This window comes from Benincasa hispida, chromosome 9 (genome assembly GCF_009727055.1).
Source record: "Benincasa hispida cultivar B227 chromosome 9, ASM972705v1, whole genome shotgun sequence".
In the NCBI taxonomy this organism is placed as follows: Eukaryota; Viridiplantae; Streptophyta; class Magnoliopsida; order Cucurbitales; family Cucurbitaceae; genus Benincasa; species Benincasa hispida.
The window spans coordinates 63,963,636-63,982,845 of record NC_052357.1 but is presented as its reverse complement, the minus strand read 5'-3'; the positions used below and the strand labels follow the sequence as shown (position 1 = coordinate 63,982,845).

At 32.5% G+C, this 19,210-nt stretch overlaps 2 protein-coding genes and 2 long non-coding RNA genes across 8 annotated transcripts; 1 reads left to right on the top strand and 3 right to left on the bottom strand.

Annotated features, from left to right (window-relative positions):
- Positions 1–3,921: 3,921 nt before the first annotated feature.
- On the bottom strand, positions 3,922–10,242 carry LOC120085956. Of its 2 annotated transcripts, XR_005484092.1 has the most exons (4): positions 10,104–10,242; positions 9,006–9,241; positions 8,537–8,649; positions 3,922–5,007 (listed from the first exon to the last, which is right to left on the bottom strand). It is a non-coding gene; the product is annotated as an uncharacterized LOC120085956 (long non-coding RNA). The 2 variants fall into 2 exon arrangements; XR_005484091.1 differs by lacking the exon at positions 3,922–5,007 and having other exon boundaries at positions 8,389–8,649.
- LOC120085953 (potassium channel KAT3) lies at positions 7,989–16,593 on the top strand. Of its 2 annotated transcripts, none has more exons than XM_039042300.1 (14): positions 7,989–8,382; positions 9,075–9,282; positions 10,181–10,396; positions 10,923–11,084; positions 11,241–11,298; positions 11,401–11,718; positions 12,017–12,256; positions 12,467–12,565; positions 12,657–12,689; positions 13,793–13,978; positions 14,174–14,251; positions 15,238–15,304; positions 15,717–15,857; positions 16,269–16,593. In XM_039042300.1, exons 1-14 carry the CDS (start codon positions 8,379–8,381, stop codon positions 16,370–16,372), a joined length of 1,914 nt encoding a protein of 637 aa, XP_038898228.1. In that variant the 5' UTR covers positions 7,989–8,378; the 3' UTR covers positions 16,373–16,593. The 2 variants fall into 2 exon arrangements, with proteins under 2 accessions (XP_038898228.1, XP_038898227.1); XM_039042299.1 differs by having other exon boundaries at positions 7,991–8,382; positions 15,708–15,857.
- On the bottom strand, positions 10,361–12,150 carry LOC120085957. Its single transcript, XR_005484093.1, has 3 exons — positions 12,014–12,150; positions 10,927–11,108; positions 10,361–10,497 (listed from the first exon to the last, which is right to left on the bottom strand). It is a non-coding gene; the product is annotated as an uncharacterized LOC120085957 (long non-coding RNA).
- On the bottom strand, positions 12,696–18,572 carry LOC120085955. Of its 3 annotated transcripts, XM_039042302.1 has the most exons (5): positions 18,302–18,572; positions 17,251–17,302; positions 16,517–16,672; positions 14,733–14,756; positions 12,696–13,381 (listed from the first exon to the last, which is right to left on the bottom strand). In XM_039042302.1, exons 1-5 carry the CDS (start codon positions 18,381–18,383, stop codon positions 13,369–13,371), a joined length of 327 nt encoding a protein of 108 aa, XP_038898230.1. In that variant the 5' UTR covers positions 18,384–18,572; the 3' UTR covers positions 12,696–13,368. The 3 variants fall into 3 exon arrangements, with proteins under 3 accessions (XP_038898230.1, XP_038898231.1, XP_038898229.1); XM_039042303.1 differs by lacking the exon at positions 14,733–14,756 and having other exon boundaries at positions 18,302–18,459; XM_039042301.1 differs by lacking the exon at positions 12,696–13,381 and having other exon boundaries at positions 14,258–14,756; positions 18,302–18,570.
- Between the last annotated feature and the right edge of the window lie 638 nt (positions 18,573–19,210).

Below are 19,210 nucleotides of genomic sequence, written 5' to 3'. Positions count from 1 at the left end.
AGATACCAAAATTTGGTCTACAAAACTAGAAAATAACTTGTACATGTTAAAACCAACTGAGGCAAAAGTCATCTTGAACATAGAGATGTTTAAACCAGCTAAAACTCAAAATAAGAAACGACAAATTTCTTTGGTACTGGAGACTCGGTCACATAAATCTCAACAGGATTAAGAGATTAGTTAAGAATCTCAACAAAATGAAAGAGTTTGATGCTTGTTGGAAATTCAAAATTTCTATAGAAAATAGTTTCTGCTAAGACCCTCTACATTTCCCTTCACAATTAACTTAAATTTTGAGTTCCACCACTCAAATCCAAGACTGAGAATAGTAGAGAAGACACTCTTAATGGTCTACTACTGATTTGAAGATCAAATTCGTGGAGTGCAGCTCGAATTTGGAGGATTCTTCAAAGGTATATATTCTGGAAACCCTTCTATCTTGAAAATCAGTTTTGCATGCTTTTAGAACTCAAATTAAGTGTAATTAGAGTGGTTATTTATTCCAATTGCTTCCGTTGTATGCTTTTTTATTCCATCACTACATTGGTGTATTCCATGAGTCTATAGACTTGGCCGACAGGCCTGGGGAATCTTGAAATTTCATTGTGATGGGAATAGATTATTACAATTGTTGGTCTTCAACGAAGAATTCCTAGTAAGTGTGAGTCATTAGCTCGCGTTGACAACGCTCCTGCCCTTTGTACACACCACCCGTCGCTCCTATCGATTGAATGGTTTGATGAAGTGTTCAGATCGTGACAACGTGGATGGTTCACTGTCCACGACATCGTGAGAAGTCCACTGTGCAAGTAGATAATGTTCAAATAATAACTTAAATGGTTTGTGATATACGGATAAGGTTGGGTGTACCTTATCTTGATGACACTACGGATACAACCCACTTTGTAATCATTACAAATGATATGATCCAAATCGTTTAAGTGAAGACATACAAGTAGAGGTATCCTATACAAAGAGTTTGTATAAGACTGAACCATGAAATATTAAATCTCTCTTTGTAACACCATTGGCTAAAGAAATTGATATTTTATAGGATGATCATGTGTAACTCGATCTCAATCTTAAGTGAGTTATGGACTCCTATCTATAAAGATAGTCTTTTGATTTGTGTGGGTGAGAGTGGCTCTGCCCACTCAATAAGTCTACCATTTGGGGGACTTATCCAAGTAGGGAGCTGGCAACATAGCTATACAAGATGAAACTCACTCATTCCCGCTTTTAAGGTAAGTAGATGAATTGCTTCCTTAAGTGTTGACTCCAAGTCTTGAACAATGAGGCCCTCTCTCTCATTGGCGTGAGAGGGATTTTGTTTATGATATGACCATAAACAAATTGTTCATTAGATGATTAATGAGACGTAAGGAGTAAGAGGTAATTATAGGGATAAAACCGTAATTTGACCTAGCTGTAATTATAAGCAATTCATGAAGGATCGACTTACTTGTAATGGTTATATCCATAGACATAAAGAAAAAATTTACAGTGCGAACCGTGTAGTTGTGGGTCTTTAATAGAGCGACTCACAGTTAATGAATGTTGATTAATATAATTAAAAAATTTAATTAATTAATCTCATATCATTGGAACTTCTAATTTGTAAATCCATTAGGTTCCCTTACTAGTTTACTAAGGGTAAAACAAGGATCAAATAATTTTGGAAGCATTTAAATATTCAAATTAGGGAATTTACATTAATTGTATAAGATACAATTAATATAATGTATGTAGATACATTATATTATAAAGTTAATTTTAAATAAGATGTTGGGTTTTATGTCCTAAAACTTGCCGTTTGTAAAAGTTAAACATATTCTATAGACAATAAATTTATTATTAATTCTATAAATTGCATACGTAAAGTCTAAATCCAATAAACTAAGATCTATGGCTATTATATGAATACTTGAACTTTATGTAGAGACATAGAGATGGATCAAGTTCGACTAAAAGCTAAAATGATCCATAGTATAGGATTAAGATTGGGTACCTTATTCTGGTAACACTATTGGATGCGGCCTACTCTGTAGCTGTTACAAGTTGTCGTAAGGATACTACAAACGAAGTAATCTTGATTCGTTCATGTAGGGACATGAGGACTGAGGGCGTCCTATGCAATGAGTTTGCATAAGATCAAACCAAAAATAAGCCACTATTACTTTATAACGCTATTTACTATTTAAGACTGACTATTTCACTTAGATAACCTAGGTAACTCGATCTTAATCTTAAGCTAACTAATAACTCCTATTTATTCAGGATTATTCTTAGATTTGCATGGGTGAGGTTTGGCTCAATAGTGTCGGCTCAATAAACCTTCCATTTCATGGGTAAGACCGGGTAGATAGCTGAGGACATAGGGTGCAAGACGGAATTGACGCCTACCTGATTTAGGGATAGGAGAAAAGTTGTTCTCTTAAGTACTGAATCCAGGTCTTGAACAAGGAGCCCCACCCTCTCGCTAGCACGAGAGGGATCTAGTTTAGTGATTGGGTCATAAACCAATTGTCCATTAAAGGATCAGTTAGAACTTAAGGAATAAGACGTAATATCGAGAGTAAACAGCACATAGACCCAGTCGGTATTATGAACAACCTGTGAAGGGTCGGCTTACTGGTAATGGTTAAATCATGTGGACACAAATATATCTACAGTGAGGAAAGTGCAACTATCGAGCTATAGTGATGTGACTCGATAGTTAACGAATACTTATTAATTCGGTCTACTAGCTCGTAAAACATAAACACCATGAATTATTAAATTGACTAAATTTGGAATAATATCAATTTGAATTGTTCAAATTGAAATTAGGGTTTGTTTAATTATATACGATATAATTAAAGTTTAATTTGTTGAAATTAAACAAAACTGGAGAGTTATAATATTTAAATATTGATTTAAATATTAATTACATGAATAAAATTCATGTTGAAAATTAGATGTGTGATTAATTTAATATTTGATATTAAATTAATTAATTAATTAAATGTGTTTAATTAATTATAAATTCAAATTAAATCCAATTTTAATTCAATTTGAGAAATTGGATTTTGATTTAATCAAATTGTGAATTGATTAAATCAGGTTTTAATTAATTAAAAAAAAAAATTGGTAATTTGAAATTAAATGAAAAAATAACAAAGTGGGTTTTTCCCATTTTCACCTCCAATCATGAGGTGTTTTTCATGCACAATCACACCAAATTTCCACTTCAATTGTTGGAGCTGCTGGCATTGAAGTTTCAGAGATTGCCGGCATGTTGCTTAGTAATAAAACGCCTCCATTTCTCTAAGATGATGTAATTTTGACAGAGATTGAAATTTCTGGTTCATCTTCTTCTTCCTCTTCAAACCCACAAAAACACTTACCAAATTCACTCAAATCTGAGTACCACCATTCAAATTCAAGGCTGGGAATAGTAGAGAAGACCTCTTGGTGGTTCACGGACTAATTTGGAGCTGAACTGGAGTGAAGAGCGGCTTGGATTTGAAGATTTCATCAAGAAAGGTATGTTACTTGAAACCCACTTGAATATGCATGCTTTAGAACTCAAATTAAATGTAATTAGAGTGCTTATTGATTCTGTTTATTTCCGTTGCATGTTTGTGTATTTCATCATAAGATTCAAAATTAAACTATATAATATGATAGAATTAATATTTGAATAAAATTCAAATATTAAATAGATATAAATTGGATATAAAAACTATAGATTAAAATTAATATGAAGGAAATTCATATTAAAATTATAGGTTATGTAAGAGGTGTATATTTGAATGTGATTCAAATATATTAATTAAATATTATATATTTAACTATATTCTATTATTAAATAATTAAATTAAATTAAAATTTTAATTTAATTTAATTATTAATTAAATTATAACTCCGCTGCGGCTGCAGAGGAGTGGTGTACGTGTAAGAGGGAATTATTCTCCCTCTCACATCTCTCTCCTATAATTATAGTATAGATTGTCGGCATTATCTATGAAATTGAGAAATTTCATGTACAGGATAACTCTAAAAAATCTCTCTCTCAAAGGTTACAGAGAAAAACCATCTTCTGTAAAGTCTTTCCCTTTCTTTCAAAAGAAAAGGATCGCACCATCCTATTTCTGGTTAGAGAATAGTAGGGAAGTCCTAAAGTAACGTCCTTTGGGTGCTTGAAGTTATTGTCAAAAAAGAGAGAATTTGCTATAGAAATTTTTTTCTCTATAATTTTAAGTTCAAAAAGTAGGCTTAATTTACTGTTTCTTTCTGTAAAATTTCAATAGTCTTAAACAATAGTATGACGTTCGCATGCTTCACTTGAGATTCAATCCCTTAAGTATTATCACATTACCTGTAGATGCCACCAAAGTAAAATTAAAAGTCCGTCATTCTCTCTCCCTTATATTATATTTTGTTGTAGCCATTTTTTAACATTATCCAATCAGTAGATAAGATATACAAAAATAAGCTTAAATTTTATGAACATATTAGATGTCAACGTATTTGTGATATTTAATTTAATTTCCCACCTCATCACCAAATTTAAAAGTCTAAGATATGGAAGTCTTCCCTTGTAAATGTCAAAGGGTGCAATAAAAAAAATGAATGGGTTGCACATTGCCAAAGCATGGCTAATGGATGACATAAATACCCACATTGGGGCATCCATCTAAAGTTTGTTGTATTATTGATTGAAGTAAATGATTTTCTACCCAATTTTCAAACATTTTAAATAGATGGGTGTATTTTCGTTTATTTTAGTTTTGATTTCGTTTTCAATGTATCATTTTTTTTTTTTTTTTTTCGTACAAGATTGAGGAAGAAAGAAAATAGGACAAGTAAGAAGAAAAACGAGCCCTCTGAAACATTATTTGCAATCATGGTGGGTGGTCTTCTAACCTTATTCTAATGGAGTTTTGTTGTTCGAGCATGATTAACAAAGTGTGAGCTCTGGTGTTGCAGCTTCTTGAAGCAAAATAGAATCTCGAATGCATCGAGCTGAAAGTAAGTTTGAATGTTATCAACAATAAGTTCGAATGCATTATTAAAATCGTACATTCCTATAAGAAGTTTTCAAAAAATATTAACGAATATGCTTCAATATCTATATAGGAGGAATTCATGTTACAAGAGTCGAAACAATACCACCTAGAAGGATCAGAACCTTTACGAGTTCTGCTGTGTACAATACCATCTGAATGGATGCATTTAATTTGAAAGTTATTGTGTCAATCCAAGCCTAATAAAATGGATAAAATATTAATTATCATTTGAAAGATCAATAAATCGATCTTCCACTCCTATCATGATTGAACTAAAAAAAGATACGTTTTTATATTATTAATGCTATAAAAAAAAGAAGAAAAAAAAAAGAGCAATAGACTCTAATTATCATTTTCTATGGTTTATTAGATTTGGGCCAACTACTATACGACTTTAACTCTTGTTTTGTCAAGTTTTTCTGGCAATTAACGCTTGTTATTATTATTATCATCATTATTATTATTATCATTTTCTTCAAAATAAGTTAATTGTTCTTCGTCGTACAAGTTGAATTCTTAATTGATTGGTTCGGATTTTCTCTATAAGACAAATTTTAGTTATGGTTTTATTTTTAATATTCTTTAATATAACAAATGTGAGAGTTAGAATTTCAACCTTGTGAAAAGAGCAAATGTTTTAACTATTAAGATAGGCTTAGATTGCTACTATTATTATAAATATGTTAAATTAGGTATAATATAGATGTTCATTAATCATGTATCACTTATCCATTACTCCATTTGTCTATATCTCAAGATTACACACTATTAGTGTCATGTAATCCATCTCGTACATGTCAAATTGTAGTGACATTTGGTGGGTTTTGAAAGATACATGTATTGGTGATCAATCTAAAAAGATTGGAGAAAGTGGAGAAATTCATTGTTTTATTTATTTTATTATTATATTATATTATATTCATTTTAATATTATATTTTATTGATATCTGTATTTCCGTTTGTGTTCCTCAAGTTTACAATTACTATGTTTTTATATCTAGTGTATTCTAAGTTGGTGAATAAATATCTACAATATAGTTTAAAAAAAATTTAACCAATATTCTAATATTTTTACAGAAATGTAAATTACATTTGTAACCTTACCATTGCAGCACCAAATGCGGTGCAATTTTAATTTATCAAAAAAAGTATTCAACACATGAAAAATCGACAAATTTGTTGGCAAAGCCTACAACATAAACCATATATATGTATACACACTGTTGCAGACTATCAATGAAATTTAAAAAATAATGTTAAAAGTAAACTTAATTCAACAATGATAATCATGCATTTTTTATTTTGAAGTTGAAGATTCGATCTCTCATCTCTGCGGTTGTTATACTAAAACAAGGTCAAATAATTATATAGTAAAAAGAAAAAAATATATAGATAATTAAGACAACAAGAAAAAAAAAATGAAAAACAAATTGACAGGCACTGGACCCCAAAAAACTAATTTTTTAGTAGTAAGATAGTTTCTGGTATGAAGATTGAACTCCGACCTCTAGCAAGCTCATTTTGGCAAACAAAATAAAGTTAAATAAAGACGAAAAAAAGATATATTAGCCAGAATGAGTATAACTCAACTAATATCAAACATGTACTATCAATCTCAAGATCAGAGGTTCAATTCTCCATACCAAATTATATATATATATCTTAAAAGATTATGTATTTTAATTTCGCTTATAATATTTTTTTTAAGAAAAATCAAGGCATTATAATTTCAACTCCATGTTAAATTGAAAAAACGCATTTCAAATTTGTTACTCAATATGCCATGTCATTTTTCCGTTAATTAATTTAAAGACCATTTAGAAGCTTTTTCCGAACCTTAGAGATTAGAGTGTTTATTTTTAAACTTCAGACACCAAATAGACACGCATAATCTCTAACCTCAATATCAAAAATATATTTTGCCTCTAATTTCATGACGTACAATTAAATTTGAAAATAATTCATCTAAAAAATGAAGGAATGTTAGTTATAAACACATACCATATTTATTTCAATAGATGATAAACCTTCGGTTGATATTAAATTTCAAGATCGAAAAGAATATATTTGTCAAAAAAGAAGATCGAAAAGAATATAAAGATTCATTCTTAAAAACGCGTAAATGAAACCTTATCTATAACAAAACTAAATTACAAAATAAGTAAAACAGCCAGCCACGTGACAAACTCCGAAGTGCCATGTTTAAAGCGTTATTTTTCCTTATTTCTATTTTCCTTTCTGTTACAGATTTTCAATTTTTTTTTATTATTTTAATTTGCCACACATATATATATATATATATATATAATAAAAAAATCAGAAAACAGAAAAAGAACATAAAAACCAGAAAAGGGAAAGGAAATATAGATATGATTTTTTGTTACATTATGACGTTTGTTTGTAGACAGTGAATTTTCGCATTAGATAGCTGCGAGATTTAGGTTTTTTTTTTCCTTTTTTTTAAGGTAGAAACATATAATTATATGCTTTCAATTAGGTGTGCAGATGATATATTCAGGAAGAAAATAACTTTGTAAAAAAATAGATAATTTGAAAATTATTCAATCAACCGCAATTTTCAATACGGATCTCATATATTATATATTTTTAAAATATTAAATTTTTATAAGTATAAAGGAAAAAAAAAAGGCAAAAAGGAAAATTAAGGAACCAAAAACTATTTCATTTTTGTTTTATTTTTTAAAATTAAGCCTATTTTCTCTCACTTTCTTGCTATGGTCTATTTTTCTAAATTTTTAGTCAAATTTTATTTTGAAAAAAAAATAAATTTTTAAAAATGATTTTTTTTAATTTTAAAATTTTGACTTGATTTTTATAAATATCAGTAAAAATTGCTAACAAAACAAAAAAATTAAAAAAAAAAATTAAAGTGAAATAAATGTTTATATACTTAAAAACGAAGTACTCAACCAATGCAGCCAACACATTAGCCCAAATTACAAGACCTAAAAAAATAATAATCTAAAAAAAGTGCCAGCTGGCTGTTCCAGAATACAATTACCAAATATCCCTAGTTGTAGGACACTGGAAGACAAAAATGGGAAAGGAAAGAATATATCTAATGGCTAAATAGATCACAGCAGTAAAAATCGGACATAAAGTAGTAAATTTTTTCCATATGCAACAAATCTATAAATATTTTTCTATTAAAAAGCCACAAATGACAATTTGTGAACCATCAATACATTCTTTTTCGATTGAAAATTGAAAAAGAACAAAATGATTAGATCTCAAATTAAGTCCACAAAATCACAATGATCTATTTACTGGTATCGTATTCTGATCTCAGATTCGCCATTTCTTCCTATGAGTGAGCTTCTTTCTTTCTCTCTTTTATTTTTTATTTTTTATTTTTATTTTCCAGTTTCCCCCATGGTTAAGCTAAGTGTGTGTACATAAAATGCAGAGGAGAATCTGAATTTGAATAATGTATTAATGTCAATTCAAAGAAGCGAGGAACTTACCGTATATTAATTACCGTAGGATGGTAAAAGATATTTTGCCTTCTTTTTCCAGATCCTTATACCGCACTAATGCCAACACAACATCTTCCTTTTTTTTTTTCCATGTGGAAGTCCTGAAATTAAGAGTCAACTCTTCCTCCACAATACACAAATATAACATATAAAAATCAGAATTATTAATTGCAAAGTATTTTGTAAGCTAATCTCTTGAGCGTGGGATTCATTCATGGAATAACGCAAGGCAACTTGGATCACCAAATAAAATAAAATTTAAAAAAATCGTATCTTTCATCTATGATTGTCATGAAATGATTCATCTTTTTATTTACCATAGAGAAACACCAAGCTCATTACCACCTTCCCCTTTGCCTTTAATTAATATATATATATATATACATATATATATATATACATATAGCCATATATATATATATACACAGTTGAATTCACGGGTGAGAGTAAGGGTTACCTTTTTTGTGTGTATAAAAAGTCTCAGGCGTGCATGAAAATCGACTCTCTCTTTTTTTCTGGATCATAGAATTTGCAGAAGGCCAAAACACAATGTCCACGTCGGTGTCCGAAGCACGGTCGCCGATACCTTTGCTGTTCCGGCGGCACTCAAGCGGCGAAATAAAGAACTTAACGTCGGTTTCCAGCAGCCTCTTACCGGCGTTTGGAACAGTTGTGAGTGATGGATACTCGCAACTGAACAAGTACATTATAGTTCCGTATGACAGAAGATATCGGTAAGTTAATTCAACAATCATCTTTTACAATTCATTGCCGCTAGATAAACAAGTGAGTAGATGCAAGTTTAAGAGAGGATATGGTTTAAATTTACACATCATTAGTATTTTTAATTTTCTCTTAAACTTGTATATCCCAATTTAAGATAATATAAATGACCCCCTGGCCTCTTGTTTAGCTAATCTTAGTGCTTAGATTGTTCTGTTAATGAATTTGATTCTAACAGTTCCATGATATTCAGAAACGAACTCTTTAAAGACATAATGAAAAGATACAATTCGACCAAAGTTAGAGATGTTTAGTATTATGCTTATCTATTATGGCTTAATGCGATCAAAGCCTTACTTTCTGAAATCTGGATAGAAAGGAATCATCGTATATTTCAGCAGTCTTATGTTAAAATCTTCTTCTTGGTGTGCTCTCTATCTAAGAAATTTGACGGATATGATTCAAGATATCTACTGCAAGAGAGGCTTTTTACTTCTATTTCCTTGTTTTTAAGTCTTATGTTCAAGTTCTCATTCTGTTATGCTTTATTTTATTACTTAAGTTTTAGGCTTTTGTCTTTAGTCCCTTGTGGTTAGTTGTACTTTTGTATCTCAAATCTCTTCATTTTCGGAATGAAAAGTTTCTTACCATTTTCTAAGAATAAAAAAAATATTTTTTTCACTTGTCATATATGAGGATGAATGAACGAATACACTCAATAAAAATGATTTATGTTTTATTACAACTATAATATAAAGGTGTTTTGAGAGAAAATTGATGTATTAATAATTAGACTTTGAAAACTAGTCTGAAGCAAGGAATTTTGTCTTACTTGCTTTTTGGCGAGAAAAAAGAGCGGACCACTTTGGTTGAGCATTTTGGAATATGAATGATGATGATGCAATGCAGGTGGTGGCAAACTTTCCTGGTAGTGTTAGTGGTGTACTCGGCGTGGGTATCTCCCTTTGAACTTGCCTTCAAGAAAGTGGCAACTGGATCTCTTTTACCCGTCGATTTGGTGGTAGATGCATTCTTTGCCCTTGATATTATATTGACCTTCTTCGTGGCTTACTTGGATAAAGACACCTATCTCCTCGTTGATGATCGTAAGAAGATAGCTTTACGGTATGTTCATTTTATCAATTCCAAATAATGTTTTTGTTTGAATCCATTTTGGGGTTTTTTCTTCCATCAACTAGGGTTGAAAATTGATGTGGCTTCAAGAGCTGAAGGACAGTAGTCAGTTATAAAAATGGAACAATAATTGTCACATCTAATGGTAATTTTTTTTGTCATTTCGTACACGAAAGCACCAAAAAAAATGACAATTTAGCACAAGATGACAACTGCACACATGTAGAAGTCGTAAATAGAGGACACTAAAATAATATGACTACTTTTCTGAAGAGAGAGAGAGAGAGACTAAATTGAATATGTTTTTTTAGTTTAACCAGTGGAGAGATTCAGATCTATGATGATCGATGATTATTTAAATTGTGATGAGTAAAAAATATAATATATGAATATGACTAGGGTTATAATGGCTTAATGGTTATTGCGAACAATTTGCAGTGTGAAATGAATTACTGAAGCCAAATTTAACATCTATAGAACAGCTATTGGACTAATAGAAAATTATGTGTTGCTACAGTTACCTTACAAGCCTGTGGTTCCCCATGGACGTAGCCTCCACTCTTCCATTTCAGGTATTATACAGAATTTTCACTGGGGAGATGCACCGCAGTGAGGCCTTCGGCTTCCTCAACTTACTTCGGTTCTGGCGACTAAGGCGTGTTAGTGAACTCTTCACAAGGTAACAGATCGCTTGTAGTTCAAACTACAACAAAATTAATTATTTGGTATTAAAGATTTTAAAAAGAAACAATGCATAATGCTATATGTGGTAATCAAAAGGACTTGGCAAGTTCAGCTCGCAACTAATCTAACTGACAAACTGACTCAAATACAGGCTGGAGAAAGACATACGCTTTAGTTACTTTTATACAAGACTCGCCAAACTAATTTGCGTAAGACATCTTTCCTGGGATAACAAACTTACTTGTAACGTTCTACTCTCAGACCACTGGTTAATTGAAGTATAATACCTTTGGGTTGATTTACAATGACAGGTTACACTATTGGCAGTTCATTCAGCTGGTTGTTTCTACTACTGGTTAGCAGTTCATCATAAAGATTCAGAAAATACATGGATTGGAATTGAAGTCGAAGATTTTCAGAATAGAAGTATCTGGCTTGGGTACACCTATTCAATATATTGGTCCATTGTCACACTTACTACTGTTGGTTACGGGGACTTGCATGCAGTTAATCTAGGGGAGAAGATATTTAGCATCTGCTACATGCTATGCAACATTGGCCTCACATCTTATTTGATAGGAAACATGACAAATCTCATCGTTCACGCTGCTATCCGAACATTTATCATGGTAATTTATTCTCTCTCTATACACTCAATCTACAGTATCATAGAACCAGTCTAACATAGAAATCATAGTATTTCTGAAAAGCCTACTGGCAATGTAACAAGAAAATGCTGCTGCAAGAATCCTGCATTGTAAATGTGTATTAAGTTTTGGTAATAATCAATGGTTCAGAAAACAAAGCATAGTATCAACAGAAAACAATTAACACGGAGAACAAAACCATTTATTAGTGTCATCTCGAATTCTAATCTGTCTTTTAACATTACACTTTATAATAAACAACTTTATTATCACTTACCAGAGGGATTCCATAAATGAGATATTGCGTTATGGAAGCAAGAATAGACTGCCAGACGGCTTGAAAGATCAAATGTTGGCGCACATGCAACTCAAGTTCAAGACAGCGGAGTTGAAGCAAGAAGAGGTGTTGGAGGATTTACCTAAAGCAATCAGATCCAGTATTGCCCAGCACCTTTTCCGTCACACCGTTGAGAATGCATACTTATTCAAGGGGCTCTCTGAAGACCTTATCGTCCAATTGGTAAAGAACTTTTTCCCCGTTCGGGAGATTATGATTTTCCAAAAAAAACGTTTTAAAACAGGCTTCCAAGTAATAAAGCATCAAGTAAAAAGGTAGAACTTTGGAGCATTACCTTCACCATTTAACGGAAGAATGTCCGGAAAATATACCAGCTATTACAATTTATTGCTATTCTCAGTTATCCCGACGACCTATTATATATTTGTGCAGGTGTCTGAGATGAAAGCAGAGTACTTTCCACCTAAAGTTGACATTATAATACAAAACGAGATACCAACAGATTTCTACATTTTGGTGTCTGGATCAGTGGTATGTAGTATCCTGAGTTTTATTTTTTTTTTTTTTTCTGCATTCCATGCTATCTTGGAATCAAATCTGAACTACATTAATGAAAATGCAGGATGTGCTCTCGTACAAGACTGGAACTGAACAGGTAACATAGAGAAGTTCATAGTTGAGTTTAAGAGTTTATGGCCTATCTCTATGCATTACATCATATGCAGCAAGAAATTATAACCATTCATTGCCCAAATTACGTATTCTGACAGGATAAAGTTAGACGATGAAAAATTTATGAACTCAAAGACATGGTATACAGACTATAGAACATATTCTATCCTATTCAAGTAAGGTCACTCTGAGCAGTTAAAAATAGTTTCAGACTCTTAATAAAGTTGGTGGCAAAAGAACTTAAATAGTTAGAAGGTCCAGAGTGAAGAAAGAGAGCTTTGGCTCAGCAATCACCATCCTCAAAAACTAAAGCACAAAACTATAACTCGTTTTAAATAAGTATCAAATTGGACTCTCAGTATCTTTAAGAAAACTTATGTAGCTTTGAAGTGATAGTGTGGTTGGCAATTAAAGGATATTCAGACAAAGTGCAAGCAGTGCATAGCCTGAATTTTAAAAAACCAAGAACTGAAAGCAAGATAACAGAAGAGGATTAAATGAGGATCTGTTCTGTAGTAATTGTAGACTAAGCAAAAATAGTGTATTGTATGCACCATGCAACAGAAGATAATATCCCATTGATTCATAAATCATAACGCCTGACAATCTTTACAAGTTGATTCTTCAAGCTCTAGTAAAACTCTGAAACCCATACTTCATGCTCAAGAAAATTTCCTGCAGTAAGAAATTGACAAAATGTACAAATACTGTTATGAATGACATCAGGGATGGAAAATCCATATTATGATATAATGTCTTTCTGAGCATGGAGATCGCAGAGGAATACAAGACCCCTAGTATTAGGAAATAAACCCATTCCAACCTAAGCAGTCTTCCTAGTCTTCCAAACACTCTAAACAGAACAAGATAGATTTATCCTGCTAGCTCTCAAAACAATCAAGTAGAAGCAAGACAATTTGTATAATAATGATACTATACAATGATATTAAAATGGAAGGGTGGCTGCATCTGCATTACTCATGTATTGAGATCTTTTTCATCCTTGACCGGAAAAGACAGGAAAATCCAATGAACCTGATTTTTTTTCACTATCTTTTACAATATATTTGCATGATTGATTTTCAGATTTTGTCAAAGCTGGAATCTCCACAAATGGCAGGGGAAATTGCTGTGATGTTGAATATCCCACAGCCGTTTACAGTGAGAACTAGAAGACTCTCCCAAGTCGTCAGGATCAGTCATCATCATTTTAAGCAAATGTTACAACGAAATAACGACGATGGAAAAATCCTTTTCTCCAACTTCACTCAGGTTAGAGAAATGGTGGATCTATAACACAAGTATTATAAGAGAAACAAATTTTATATCAGAAAACTTTGAGATTAGGATACCATCATCAAGATAGTAACTGGATAAACTTGCTGCATATAATCCTAATAAACCCTCTCACGTTTAATCTGCACTTTTCTTTTCCTTTTTATGCTGACTTTTGCGCTGCACTATCAGCACTTGAAGGGGTTAAAAAAGGAGGAGCAAGACGAAATACCCTACTTTTCAGAACTGCTGGAAGACCTAAATTCAGAGGTACTCTTCTTTTACTATTCAATTGAGTGGATTACATCTTGGACATACTTAGCTTGTAGGATTTTTATCTAGTGCAATGCCAAACATTAGAAGCCTTGTTGTTTGAATATAACTTCGAGAAGTATACAGGAGAAACTACTGAGAATGGATGCAGGTGTTTATAAACCAGGAAATTTACAGCCAAATTAATCTCAAAATCATGATTTTTGAGGATCAAAATTCAAATTGACTCAGGTTAACTGCTATCCAAAGGAAAAGAGTTTTCTTTATTAAAAATATATTGAAATCCTCACGAGCCAAGATTTTTCAAGCTTGAAAATCAAAGGCTTCCAAAAATATTATCTATACGAGTGCAAACTAGGCAAACTCGATTTATCCAAAATACTTATGCCTTTGGTGAAAATATCCTAGACGTTAATGTTTTCTCTTTAACCATGTCTAGAGAATAAAATAGTAGGATCATTGACAAGAGGTAACTTTCCTCCCTAGATTTATAACAGCTTTCCTGCAAGTATATAGCAGAAAAATTACATCAAAAGATAATAAGTAGATCAAAGTTCTAAGTATATAGCAGAAAAATTACATCAAAAGATAATAAGTAGATCAAAGTTCTAACTAACATTTTCTGGAAAAAAGCATAAATGAATGTTGCTAAAATCATTTTTTATATTCTTTTAATTCTTTAAAGTAGATCATGGGAGAGCTACATGATGCAACTTGTAATGAATTACTCAATGAAAGTTAAGTCTTTGCTTTGGAAAGAAATTATTCGTTGATCCAAATTAGTTTTTGAACAAATTATCAGTACAATGCCAAACATTCATAAATATTTTCTCTTCGTTCCCTATATTCTGGATATAGTTGAGTTGCCATTTTGTTACCTAACAAACTGGTTCCTAAAGGTTTCCTGCCAGAGAAAGGGCTCACTTATGAGAATGATATAGAGAACTTTAAATAGCTGATGACCATTACATGTTGTTTTGCAGTGCACAGAACCGAATGAGACACAAAATCAGAGAGTACCAAATTATCATGGAGATGGAAAAACTGAAGGTAAGTAAATTGTGGAATGACATTGACAGTTATGATATCATTCCCTAATAAGTTTAATCATAAAAAAAATGCATAAAGTGGATAAATCATAAATCTTGGGATTTTTTTTTTCACTGGACATATATCTTGCTGCAAGTTGCAACAACATGCAAGCACATTCTAGATTCATGAGGACATGATGTTCATGTGTGCAAGAACTATGTTGTCACTTGGTTCGTGCTATCAACTTGGCTCAGAACAAAGCACACTTCCTAGATGTTCTAATTTAAACAAGTTACTTTTATTCGAGCAACTTGGATATCATGTATTTTCAAATGTTGCTTGAGACCATCTACGATGTAGTACTTTAAGATTGTAAAATGAATTAGAACTTCATAGCTCAATTAACACAGTTATGTTATAGGAACACCAGAAGCATCTAGGCCACTGCCATCTACAGTTCGTATCAGGGTGACAATTCACGAGCACCATCCAGATGAAAGTACAAAAGAAGGCAGTAAGGGAAGACTGGTACTTCTGCCTGAGTCAGTTGAAGAACTTTTCGGATTGGCAGGTATTATGATTAGATTTGTGTAAAATATAATTTTCCTCATACATTCTAAACAGTCCCGGGAAATATATCAGAAATTACAATCCAGCACAGGATACCTATTCTTCCTTGAGGACAAAATCTCGTTGACTAATCATATGATTTAATATGAGAGGAAGGAGATGGTGAAATAAGACACCTAAGTCAATTACTAGGTTATTACGTCTTATAAAGAAGACAGTAAATTACAAACCATACCATGATCTTGTTATCATGGTTCGAATGTAAGTTATACAATAGAGTTATGGATTAGACAGAAGAAATCAAACTTAGAAATTTACTTCTAAAAAAACGCTGTACCTCATGTACCTTTTTAGTGTCAATATAGATTACGTTTTTTAAATTAGAAGATAACCGATTGACCATGGATTGCAGAGAAAAGGTTTGGCAAGAGAGGGAGCTCAATTCTAATGGCTGATGGCTCTAAAGTAGAAGACTTGAATGTTTTAAGAGAGGGTGATCATTTATTCTTTGTTTAAAAGAAAGTCATATCTGCTCAGTTTACATATCCCATTACTCCTTCAAAGCCTAACTATTAAGAAACAAGAGAAGAGTGACAGTGTAAATATATTAAAGGGATACGTATTGGCAGAAACGTGCAGAAATTTTGAGAGAAATCTTACAGCGTTCCCTCTCCGTTGTTGAGCATGTCTAAAACAGTGTAAGCAGCTTGTTGAAATTGTTGTTTCTCTTCCTCTAACACTCCCTTCCTGTCAAGAGCAGAACCCCTGCACTTTTCTATGTCTTCCACAATTCCAACAGCGTTTTGATCAATTTCACTGCAAACAGTTGAAAACAAGAAGACTAGGTTAGCATGAGAACGTAGACTTACCAGTCTTACGTTTTAATTTCAGTCATTAGGAGTAGAAGATTCAGAAAATGATGGGCAGATGAGGAATAATTTCACGAGAGTATATTTAATATTTGCCGAGTGGGAGAATCCTCTATTATGAAGAAGATAAGAAAAAATAAATAAATAGAATAAGTACTTTATGAACATATTATTAAATGGGCTCCGCATGTAAAATAGTCATCTTTCGCTGGCACAAATTTTTTTTATAGTATTTTTTGAAAGCATGAACTAGAAATCTAAGCATCGAAGAAAATTTTATGTCACAATTGATTTCCTTCAACTCCATGGATTAAGAGTTCATGCTTTAAAAATCCATTTTATCAGTAACCAGATGCATATTATTTTATATGTGTAATCCATCTTTTATTTTATTGTCCTTCGCATGTAATAAAGTTCGCTCTCCCCCTTGCAGTTTATCGCTTTACAACATTTCCCGCAAATTATAAATAAATAATCATTTTAAAAAGGAAAAAAAAAACGAGTTACTGTTCGTAATTAACAAACCTGATCATTCTAAGCATGCTCTCCATAGCTCCTTGAGCCTGTTGTGATATATCTGGGCGGATGTAAAAATATCAGAACCAGCGTTCTCTAATTGAATGATACAGAATTATCAATTATCCAAAGATCAGGGCGTGGTAAACACCAACAAGCTAAGCAGGAAAGAGAAAACTAGAAAAATGATTTTGTGATAGAAGCAAGCACGTCTTGGTTTGAACTGATATTGCTTGTTTCAAGGCTCTGAAGTTTTCATAGGTTTTCGGCTATAATTTATCACTTTTCTCCAAGACAGATCTAATCTCATGAGCACATTTGATCTGGTATAATTTATAAGCCTCTAAATATAAATTAGCAGAGGAGCAACCTTTCTCCGAGTACAGCTACATTCATCTCGAAGCATGATAATTAATAAAATTCCATCTAGAATTACAAAACTACAAAATAACGGATAAGTGAAGCGAGACAATCAAATAAAAGATGGATTACACATATAAATGGAGGTAGAATCATAGGACGTGAATACTGACTAGCCATTTGTAAACATAAATCAGATTCAAGTATTATTAAGAATAAAATGCCACCATTTGGAGAAATCAGACTCTTAACTTTAAGAATACAAATTCCTCCTCGTCTTAAGAAACTGCAACTAATTAACACTGCCGATTTGTTCAAAAGTTTGTCTGAAACAAACAACCTCTATCTGTTTCGGATTCGTCCTACACAAATTCATAGTATCAAAAGCGAAGAAAGTTAACCTAATCGGTGTTTCCATTCGAACCTACGCCGAACATTATAGAATGTAATCGAGACGAAATTTCATCAGCTAACTAGAGTTTGATCTTGTAGCATTTCTTACTTCTTTAAGCATAAGTAGAAGATGATTAACAATGCCGATTTTTCACAATAGGTGCGAAAAAATCTAACAAATAACCTCGCCAAACAACGTCAGGCAGTCAGATTTTCATTGCGAGCAAATGTAGAAGCTAGCGTTTTCGCGCGCCTTTTGAATGTGTGCATTAGAGAGAGAGATATATAGAGGATGGAAGAAACGTACCGAAAATGAGAGCGGAGAGCTGCGATTCAGATTCCGGCAAGGGAATAAGCTGATCGTGGGGTTTTGATTCGGAAGTTGCCATCGCAGAGTTGTTGGAACGAGATGAACAAAAAGTTCCAGTTACGTTACGTTTGCGCGGGTCGGAAGTATATTAATGATCTTCAATTATTTTTTTTACTTTTTATTTGGTTAAGTTACCATTTTAGTCAATGAAGTTCTAGAATATTGTATGTTTGACCTTAAATTTCAAGTGTTTCCTGCCTGTTTTAAGTCGTTAAACTTTAAATTTTTGTTTTTCAATTTTTTATTTAATAAGTTTCTAATAGATTGAAATTTTTAAAAATAAAATTGATAATTAATTTATTAAATATAAACTTAAATTTTATCTCTAGAAGAATCCTAAAACTTAGAGTTGTTCGAGTTCCTAATCATTTTGATAAAGTTTTAACTTACAACAATTGTAGCATAGGGACGGAGAGGTATTGTTGCATAGTGGTATAGAGAGTTTTTTAAGGTTATAAAATAAAAGATGGTGAGGAGAAAATGACGCATGAAAGAGAAGAATATCAAGATGTGATAAGAGAGTGAGAGAGATTAAAAAACCAAAGATAGGATTGGCAATGGGGCCGGGTCGGGGCAAGGGAGGGTCCCCCATCTCCGACCCCTGGAGGGAATTCACCCCATTTCCGCCCCCGTTCTCACCTTCAAAAGGCGGGGATGGGGGCGAGGATTCCTCATCGGGGAATCAGCTTCAACGGACAGATTTGAACAACAGGCGACTTGAAGAACAAAAGGCTACGCATGGCCGTGGCAGGTAACATGAGCGTGGGAGCGGGTGTTGGCCGTGATTGAGTGTGGGAGTGGGACTTGTAAGTTGGTCATGGCCGTGGCGTGAGCAACAGGTTGGTG

Coding starts and splice junctions, on each gene's coding strand:
- LOC120085955 (XM_039042301.1), bottom strand. CDS start 18,383: ATGGCAACTTCCGAATCAAAACCCCACGATCAGCTTATTCCCTTGCCG. Junction 16,673..17,250: donor AGCATGCTTAGAATGATCAG/GTTTGTTAATTA, acceptor AACTGTTTGCAG/TGAAATTGATCAAAACGCTG. Junction 14,757..16,516: donor AACAACGGAGAGGGAACGCT/GTAAGATTTCTC, acceptor ATATACTTGCAG/GAAAGCTGTTATAAATCTAG.
- LOC120085953 (XM_039042299.1), top strand. Junction 12,690..13,792: donor ACAAGACTGGAACTGAACAG/GTAACATAGAGA, acceptor ATTGATTTTCAG/ATTTTGTCAAAGCTGGAATC. Junction 15,305..15,707: donor TGGAGATGGAAAAACTGAAG/GTAAGTAAATTG, acceptor GTTATGTTATAG/GAACACCAGAAGCATCTAGG.